This window comes from Pteropus vampyrus, unplaced genomic scaffold (genome assembly GCF_000151845.1).
Source record: "Pteropus vampyrus isolate Shadow unplaced genomic scaffold, Pvam_2.0 Scaffold177, whole genome shotgun sequence".
Taxonomy (NCBI): domain Eukaryota; kingdom Metazoa; phylum Chordata; class Mammalia; order Chiroptera; family Pteropodidae; genus Pteropus; species Pteropus vampyrus.
The window spans coordinates 993634-1003761 of record NW_011888958.1 but is presented as its reverse complement, the minus strand read 5'-3'; the positions used below and the strand labels follow the sequence as shown (position 1 = coordinate 1003761).

The 10128-nt window shown below is 38.5% G+C and overlaps 2 protein-coding genes across 4 annotated transcripts in view; both read right to left on the bottom strand.

Annotated features, from left to right (window-relative positions):
• NEK9 (NIMA related kinase 9) overlaps positions 1 to 2088 on the bottom strand; it is a 34057-nt gene extending 31969 nt beyond the window's left edge. Inside the window, exon 1 of one of the 2 annotated variants that reach the window (XM_011370851.2) lies at positions 1919 to 2088. Coding sequence is in view for 1 of the 2 variants with exons in the window: in XM_011370850.2 (XP_011369152.1) it covers positions 1371 to 1586 (216 nt within the window). In the remaining variant the exon portion in view is untranslated. Of the gene's footprint in view, positions 1 to 1370; positions 1741 to 1918 lie in introns of those variants that run through there. The other variant, XM_011370850.2, reaches the window with a different exon arrangement.
• A 3778-nt stretch (positions 2089 to 5866) lies between these two features.
• Positions 5867 to 10128, bottom strand: part of TMED10 (transmembrane p24 trafficking protein 10) — a 31798-nt gene continuing 27536 nt past the window's right edge. For both annotated transcript variants that reach the window (XM_011370842.2, XM_023537000.1), the window contains exons 4-5: positions 9337 to 9463; positions 5867 to 8938 (exon numbers count right to left, since the gene is read on the bottom strand). In XM_011370842.2, the coding sequence (XP_011369144.1) occupies positions 8817 to 8938; positions 9337 to 9463 (249 nt within the window). In that variant the 3' untranslated portion in view covers positions 5867 to 8816. The remainder of the gene's footprint in view (positions 8939 to 9336; positions 9464 to 10128) is intronic.

Genomic DNA, 10128 nt, shown 5'->3' with positions numbered 1-10128 from the left:
ATTGAAATACAATCTCCTCGAGGAAAAGGGCCACTTCTAATTAAACTTTTGTAAATCCACAAATCTAATAAATATTTGGTGATATGGATGATGTTATGCAGTTTGGGAGAAGTATAATCAAATTTAACTTAAAATAATCTCAGTAATCAAGTTCAACACGATAATAATGGAAAGGAATGGGCAAGGAGATATAAAACTCCATTCTAGTCCAAGATTTACTTCAAATTTAAGTGAGTAAATCACTTAAATATACAGTACTGTTTTAATTTAACTATAAAATAGGAATACTAATGCTCATCTCCTCTTTCTCATGTGAGTACAAATAAGAAAACAATACAACAGTAAATCTAACATCATACATTAATGTGGCATTAGGATAAAAAAGAACACTTAAAGATATTCTCTTGCAGCCACTTCTCTCCATCTTTCAGCCTTAAAACGATGCTAACATGGAACACACACCAAAACTCTAGACGACTCGCTAATGGATCAATCACTTTCAGTAACCGCAGCCAGCTCTCATTAAATGCTTAACTACTCTGAAGCTAAAATGTTAAGACTTTAGTAATCAAAATCAGTTTGGGGTTAGTTTTTGGAAGTAGAGTCACCACTACAGGGTTTTAGCTCTGTATACATTCTGAACTTAGGGGTCAGTGATACATGAATCTCTTCACAGGATACATACATATGCAAATGTGTGTGTGTGTGTGGGGGGGGATTATGTTTACTTTAGGTTCTCAAAGGGGTCCTTGTGATCTCAATTAAGAATTAATGGTTGAGAATATACCAAAAAAGTATTTCTCAAGCATGAACGCTGCTGGATAAACAATGATGAGAAAACCAACACACGACTATCTCCCTAACGATCTTCAAGAAAAATCTCCGAGTGTTCACATCTAAGCTTAAAGATAACGGCAAAGATAGCGGCATTGCCATTGACGTGGAAATTTTTAAGCTACTCGGGTCCTCCCAACCATGGCCTTGGAGCGCTATATAGCATGAGAGGAAGTAGGTTTTGGCAACACCTCACAATCGTATAGTTTGCAAAGTACCTTTGTCGAGTCTCAAAACAGCCTCGAAAAATAATTATTTTAAAGGTAGTTATTACTAACCCTATTCTATAGATGGGGAAACTAAGGCTAAGAAAAGGAACGATGACTTGCTCAGTTCCCTGGGTTAAATAAAGCGACCAGTTAGTAAAGGCAGTGATCTAACCAATTCCTAGTTCAGGTGACTTGGAAGAGTGGTGAGAGGACCCTGAGACATGCACTCTGCAAGCGCCCAAACACTAATTGTGGACCAGGCGCAAAACGCGGGGGAAGCGGAGCCGCGAAGGAGGGGCTGGGGCGGCGGGAGCCAGAGGCCGCTACCTCGGTGCGGCGGTACAGCGTGGCCTCCCCAAAGGCGCCGCGGCCCAGGACGCGGATGGGGATGTAGTGCAGCTCCTCCTGCTCCGCCGTGCCGCCGGCTCGCGGTCCCGGACCGGTGCTGGGCCCCGGGCCCGAGTCCCCGCCAGCCCCGGACTCGCTCCCAAAGTCTGAGTTGATGGAATCGCAGTGTCGCTCGTACTCGCCCAGCACCGACATGGCGGCGGCAGCGGGACCTGCCTGCGTGTCCCCGGTGGTGCTTGCCGTGCCGCGCCCCTCTCGTTTCAGACGCCGGCCCGCGGCTCCGTCAGCCCCGCAACCCCGCGAGGTTCCATGGTGGCTCTTTACCCCTGACCCGGAAGCAGTTCTGGGTGCTTCCGGCCCGGCGGGGTTTCCTCCGCCTAAGCTGGCCCACTTGCTTAGTCTCCGGGCTACGGCTTTCTCCGTCCGGAACCCGCGGGAAAAGTGAGGCCTGGCGCAGGGTGTGACGGGTGCGTGGTAGGGATTGCGTGGTACAGAAGGGCTCTGGCTGGGGCAAGGAGGTCACTTACGTGTTTGTAGACCACTTTCTCAATCCTTGGCCAAGTCCCCAGATAGCTTCGAGGTCCAGAGTTTGTCCAATCTTTTTAGTGTCAGGCCTATCTCAGGGGGCAGTGATTGGGCCAGCAGTCCCTTCCAACGTTGCATGGCCCTCTTTGTTTAGAGAGGTATTATAGTTGTTGGAAATATTTACCTCATGTCATCTCTGAGTCAGTGGGCCCAATGATTTTTCCCAGAACCACGTTGGTCCCTCCCTCTTACAACTCCAAACATATTTTAAGTCGACTTTCCTGAGGCTTTTCCCCCCTAGACTTAACATTATCCTTCCGTGTTTCTTTCCAAAGCTTTGACCATCTGATCTCATGCAACATTCTCTGTGCGCTATGTGCTACTGTATTCGGGGTAGGGAATCTGCCATAAGATGCTCCCTGCCCTCAAGTCAATAAAAGAATTGCAGTACAGTGGAAAAACATGTTCTATCAGTTATGTGACTTTGGGCAACTTCACATCTCCAAGTTTGTTTTTTAATCAGTAAAGTTTTGGGAATATGACCAACATCAGGGTGATAACGGCAAACATTTATAGTGTTGTGTTCCTAGCATTGTGCTAAATGTTTTCTTTCCATGTATCATTCCATTTAATCCTATTATTCCCATTCTACAGAAAGTACTAAAATACAGAGAGGTTAAGTAACTTGCTCAATGTTACAGAGTAAGGGGTGCTGGGATTCAAATCCAGCAATCTGGCTCCAGGACTTTTCCTAGAGCAGGATGTGCTGGGGCTAAGAGGTCATGTGGCTGGAGGCCAGGGTGCCTGTGGAGTAGCAGGAGAAGACAGGGCCTCAAATGTAGAGTTTTAAAGAGTTTGGCTTTTACTGTGGCTAATGGAAAATTATTGGAGATTTTTAAGCAGGAGAGTGTATCATTAGTGTGACTATGTCCTGATTTGCTGGGGAAATCTTAATTTACACCTTTTCTTCCCCTAGCATAATTAATAGAGCCTTCTTTTGCTCACACGCCCACCTCAGACAATACACAATATGATCACCTTACTTAAGTACAGTTAGTTATATTTCACAAAGAACTCTGATGACAATGTGGAAGTCAAAGACTGGAGTCAAGGAAACCAGTCAAGAGGCAATTTTTTTTCTAAGAAGAGACACTGAGGTACTTATCAGTGTCCAGATTTACGAAATCCATCCAAAGAACATTTAGACTTTATGGTCAGTTGGGGTATGGTGGGTGAGGTAAATCTGAGTCCAGAAGATACTTCTTGGTTTTTAACTAGGTGGGTAGTGATGATAGTAAATAGGAGGAAGAGAATTGGTAGAATGAGGTAAGGGGTGTGAGGGCTAATGAGTTCACATTCCTCTGACCTCTTTATAGTTCATCAACATTCCTTTAAAGGATGATATCCTATGCTATGATGATTGCAACTGTGAAGAGATGTACCATTTGTCTGATGTGGGGGGGAAAAAAGTGTGATAACCTACACTCTGAATAACATTCCACATCAGGTCTGAATAGGAGAGTACAAGGGGACTTTGTCTCCTTTGATTTAGATCCAACATGTCTATTTTATTAGTATACCAGCCTTCATCATGGTCTGCTTATACAGTTTTTGTACTTAACTAAATCTTTTCCACATCCAATCCAATGTAACGCAGCCCTCCCACCAGATCATATCACTCTTCACAGTGCTGATCTATAAAATATTGATCTCTTGTTTATCATGTTTACTTTATTTGACTATCTCCATTCATTAGAATATAAGCTCTATGAGAGGATTTTGTGCTCTTGTTCACAGCTTTGTATAACCAGCGCCTCAAAAGATGCTCGATAGGCTTAAAAATGATTTGTTGAATGAGTATAAGGTAATTATCTTGTTTGTATACACTTTTTAAACCTAAATGCAAGACTGTTAAATTTTATTTTGTTGGTTTCATTCCAGAGTTCTATATTGTACGGATATTTTTGAATTTTCAATTCATTCATTCAACAAATTCTGAGTACCAACTTGTGCCAGGTGCTAGGTTACAAGGGAGAACAAAATAAACATGGCTCTTACTCTTATGGAGCTTATAGTCCATATTGACAGATGAGGCAATTATAAGGATAATTGCATGAAAGTTGTACTATTATTATATGCTATTATAAGGAAAGTACAAGTTTCTAGAAAAAGGCATTTAGGAGGAGCATCTTTCCCAGCCAAACTTTCTGGGTTAGTGAAAGCTTCCTGGAGGAATATCTAAAATACTGTCAATAATCGCTAAACAAAGTAGGAAGATCATTCCAGACAGAGGCCATTCCATTTCCTCCTGTTAATTAGATGGCACTTTAAAGATAAGTATTGCTTATTTATTCAGGTCTACTCCAGAGTTTAGCTCAGCATATTAAACAACATTCAATAGTTTGAGTTAAAAGAATGGAAAAATCAATTACTTGAAATTAGAAGTATTGACTTTCATTCAGAGAAGCTGAACAGGTTTCATCCAAAGCTTATAAATTCATTTTTTTGGGGCATCTTTGCAATGAGGAACTAGATAGTTTTCTGTAACTTGGGTTAGCATGATATTGTCTATTGTTTTAGTTATAATGCATAGATATAAGCTCAAGTTCCACCTTAGAGAACACAGAACAAACACTCATGCTCAGTTCTTTATACTGGATATAAATGAAACTAAATATCTGACCTTTGAATATTCACAGTAAGTCCAGAAATACTCAATATTCTAAAGGTATAACTGATTTGAAAATATCTTTACTCAAAAACAGGTATTTCATATTATATTTTAACAAGTGAATAGTTAGAATGCCATATAGTAGAAGTTCCCATTTGTGAATGGCAGATTCCCAGGGGCCATAGAGTTACTATAAAGAATCTACCAAAGTACCAAAGTCTATACCTTCACTGTCCAATATGGCAGCCACTAACTACATGCAGCTATTGAACATTTGAATTATGGCTAGTCAATGCAGATGTGCTGTAGCTGTAAAATGCACACTGGATTTCAAAAACTTTCTATGAAAAAAAAGTAAAATCTCATTAATTTTTATATTGACTACATGTAGAAATGCTATTTTGGATATATTACACAAACTTATTAAAATTAACTTTACTTTTTTAATGTGGTACTACAAATTTAATATTATACATGGGGCTCATGTTATATGGGACACAACTGCAGCAGATTGAATAAATAATTTGTAAAACATGTACTACCATCTAACAAGTATGATACTTTTGAGATTAAATTTATTTTTAAGTTGCTGAATTTATTCATTATTTATGTTCTCTAGAAGTAAAATATCGGTGATAAATAAGACATTGTTGAGATTAAAATATTTATACTTAAATGATGGGAACCACTACTTTGCATAGATTCACTGACAAATTATCTGTTTTTCTGGAGAATGGAGGTAGAGGGTAAGTAAGAGGCCAGCCAGTGAATGCATGAAGCACTTCAGGTTGACTCTTGGAGAGAAGCTTTATGAAAAATGTTCAACTGCAAGTAAAAGGAAAGGAGAAAATGGCCTTTACTTGCTGGGGTAGAGTTTTGCATAGATGTGATGGGTCAAAAAAGCAAGTCCTAAGGGGTTCTAAAATTGGGAAAGGTATTTTAAGAATGGAGGGCAAGGGAGAAGACTGGTAGGAATAATTCCAGTATCAGTTTCCAAAAGAAAGAAGCTACAGAAGAATGCTGGGCTTATAGAATCCTATTTGGTCTTTCCAAAGATGTAAAACTATTACTTCCATATACATATATAACTTATTTATATATAAAACATAATAAACTTTTGCTAGCTCACAAAAACTTGATCTACCTGGAGTAAATTATGGACAATATTTTTTCTCTACTTCATCACATATAATATACCATACTTTAAAACTGAGGAATATGGAGGAATTACTGCAAATCCAAAGAGGTACTCAAGAGTAACAGAAAAATACACCTAAAATGGTTTCTGCTAGCCTTTATTTGAGAAAATTTACACAAAAAATCCCCATCCAACACTTAGAAGTGAATCCATATAAATCCCACATGCCTCTTTCCATTAAACAAACAGAAAACTTGCTTATGACGGGTTTATGACAATGGTATAACAAAGCTTACTTAAACTTCATCATTCTCATCTGTATTACACAGACATGTTGAATAATAGGCTCCAAAACCGGGGAAACCAGATAGCAGCCTTGTTTTTAAAGCTGATTTGCTTTTGTACTAGCCTTTTATCAAAGGCAAATAATTTTACTTTTCAGATAAAATCAAGGTGTAGTATCAATGAACTTTAAACCAAAAGCACAAATGTCCGAGTTGGTAGTTTTGGCATAAGTGAAAGGAAAGGCATGAAAGAATTTTAGTTTCACAAAGTCATATTTGGGAACAGAAACATCATCAAAATAAAATATTCTCCTCTTCTATCTTCTCTGACATTTTGTCAGAACAGAATGTTAAAACCAACTGAGTAGCTTTCATTCTTTTAAAAAAAGGGAAAGGCACCAGTCAGAAATATGAGAGTTATCTTGTTAGGTTAATAGTACAGAATTTCACCTTTAAACGTCTAAGGATGGATCTTAACCCACAAATTTGGTCATTTTCTTCCCTACTTGGATGTATCCTCCATTGTTTAGTATATGTAATACCCCAGATAAACTTTCTTAACATCTGCTTCCCTTATGCAAGGATTCAGCTATCCTTATCAATTCTTAACAGCAGATGGCAATGTTGCACAAATTAATAAAAGAACTACCTTTATGCCACACCAGAGAAATCCATTCATATAGGGAGTCAAAAGAAGAGAAGGCTTTTGGGTTCACAGTAGCTGTAACATTAACAAAACAGCCTGAGATTTTGACAACGTAACCTACTCCCTCTTTCACCTTTGTATTTCATCCAGGTCATCACAGCAGTGTTCTCTGTTAATTTCAATATGCTGCTTCTTAACTGCAAGCTACATGGCCCTAAATCCTATTATTCTTGCCACTGCAATTAGACAAGCCCTGTAACACTCAGCAAGGTTAAGAAAGAGATTACAGAAAGAACAAACTCCTACTCCTTTTCTGGGAGAAGTGGGGAAAATTTCAAGTGATAGTGTTTTTCTTAACTGTTTACACAGTCAGTTGTATCCACATATCTCTTATTCACCTTAGTATTTAGGCAGGCACCTCATATTCTCACAGCGGTTCTTGGCTTTGCTTTCACAACATGTATTCTCAAGTATCTATCTATTCATGATCCTAGATGTGTTATTTTTTTATACCTTATATTGTCTTAGGGGAACACATAAGGACAAGAATTAAGTCAGTGACTGTGTAAGAACACTTGGCAAATTTTACTAATTTTTTCTTGGTAGAAGTTATGTTAAAAATTCAAACAACCACATATCTGACAAAGAACTTATATCTAGGATATATAAGAAACTCTCAAAACTCATTAGTAAAAAGAATAATCTAATTAGCAAATGGGCAAAGCACAAGAACAGATTACAATGAGGAAGATACTGATGGCAAATAAGCATAGGATAAGATGTTCAACATCATTAGCTATTATGAAAAAGCAAAAATAAAACCACAATGAGGTATCATTAAACACATCTATCAGAATGACTAAAATAAAAAATAATAACAGTAAATACCTGTGTGGATGTGGAGAAACCTGACTGGTCATACATCGCTGGTGGGAACATAAAATGACACACTCACTCTGGAAAAAGAGTAGGACGATTTCTTACAAAAATAAATGTGCTTACCATACAACCTGGCAATTGCCCTCTTGGGCATTTATCCCAGAGAAATGAAATTTATGTTCACATAAAAACCTGTACATGAATGTTAACAGCAGCTTTATTGGTAACAGCCAAAAACTCATAACAACCCCGATGTCCTTCACTGGGTGAATGGTTAAACAAAGCGTGGTACATCCATACCATGAAATGCTACTGAGCAAAAAAAGGAACAAAGTACTAATACATGCAACAACCTACATGGATTGTTCAAGGGAATTATGCTGAGTGAAAAAAAGTCAATCCCAAAAGATTACATACTGTATGATTCCATTTATATAACATTCTTGAAATGACAAAATTAGAGAGATGAAAAACAGATTTGTGGTTGCCAGAGGTTGGGCTTGAGGGTAAGGAAGGGAGGTGGCTGTGGCTATGAAAGGATAGCAATAAGGACCCCTGTGATGAAACTGTTCTGCAACTTGCGGTGGTCACACAAATCTACACATGTAATAAAACTGCATAGAACTAAATACACATAAATACACGGAAAAAAAATTCAAGCAGTTGAGCACAAATATTTTAATTCTCTAAAACGAAATATTCTTTAAGAGTTACCTATAATTCAAAGCGCATTTCTATGAGGTGTCGCTTCCCTTTTAAGAGACAGAAAATTATGAAAAGATATTACCAGAAGCTACCTAAACATTTTGACTAGGGTTAAGATAAAGTTAAGGGTGTTTTCACATGGAAATCCGAAGTGGACAATCAGAATGAAACAAGTTCCACATGGTCATACAAATCTTGGTAAAGGAACTAAAGTGGAAGCCCAAACTGGTGAGCAAGTAGAAGGAAAGAAAATATGTTTCAAACAGATCACATGAGGAAACCCAGTACAAATGCTGGCTTTGGCATTATCTAGGTAACCCCTATTTTTTGTCATAGGTGACTTTAATAATAGTCCTATTGTTGTAAAACCAGTCCAAATGCTATCAAGTTAAAAAGAAGTTCCTCAATGACTTGTTGGGTATAGGTGGTAACCTATGTCCTCCCACAACAAGAGATCAGTTCTGGAAAGAAAATTCCAATGTGCCTTGATGGTGCTGTTGGTAGGATGCCTGAGGCCAGGCATGTCCCAGTGATGTTCTGCTGGCTGAGATACAGGGTGGGAGGAGAGTGGGCCTTATTATTCAATCAACTTCTTGGCCTTGAAGAAGCGACGCAGGTAGAAGACCTGCCAAGTGGCTAGTCCAATGAGGCAGAACATCGAGAAGATGCTGAAGTAGAGGACCCGAGTGTTTGTTGACTCTAAAAAAACAAAAGTGTTGTAAATGTAATAAAGTGAGGCTCAGCAGGCAAAATAATAGCCAGGGGGAAAAGGCAATTAACTTCACTGTCTCCAGGCCTAAAAGTAGGATTTCAGATAGCTTTTTCTTAAAATTCCATGTTAAAAATTATAAAGATTTGCACTATCAAGTTGATACACGATAAGCTGAGAATATAGTCAACAGCGTATCACAGAAATTTCTATTCCCGTGAAAACTCTAACAGGGCTCATTGACCTGTAGCAACAACGCTGAAGTAAGCAATTATCTTCCCATATATCTTTGGCAAAACTGAGAAAAGGGTACACCAGAATTAGAAGTTTGGAGATCTGAATCCTTTATGCTTCACTTATTGAGAAACCAAAGCTGCCTTCCCCTCACCATTGGTATCACGCATCTCCTCCTCCCGCTTCTTCATGTAGGCAAAATCATTAACGATAGATTCGGAAAGGTCTTCTAGGCGTCGTAGCTCCACTTCCAAAGGTTTCAGCTTCTCAACCTTTGCGATCTGGAAAAGAAAGAAATTATGAACCCACTCCCTGAAAAAAACTGCTCCGGTCAAGAACACAAGGCAACAGAGGTGTCTTTTAAAAAGTTACACCAAACCTAAAATCTCTTGTCATCATTCTAACATATTTTAAGGTCTGGGTTTCCGGTCCCCTCCCTACTATTGTTTACATGTTTCCATCTCAGACTTTTTTAGACTTTAATTTTGATTAAAATCTCCTTAGAACTACTATAATATGGAAGACTGTAAAGTAAGATATATTATTTTCCCAAGATTTCTGACTTTAATAAAGTACTTTACCCTTCCACTCAAGTCTAAGAAACAAACAATATTATTAGCATAATAAGTCAAATATGGTATCAGAAGAAAAATCGCCAAATTCCCAATAGGAATAAGAGAATAGGTATAAATCTAGCAGTAAGATAATAACTCAAGCTACAAAATTAGAGAATTCTGGTTTGCTCATTAAAATCCCACAACAGGTTTAGGTTTAGAGCTCCACAGCCCAGATGAATCCTAGGTCTGCTAAAAAAATCGCACTGCATTTTTTGTTTAGAATGACACTGCCAGTTATTAAAAAAGAAAAATCTCCAGGAACTTCACGGTATGCTAAGGAAGGAAGGATGTGAGAAAGAAATGAACTGTCTTCCTATCTCAACCTAGAC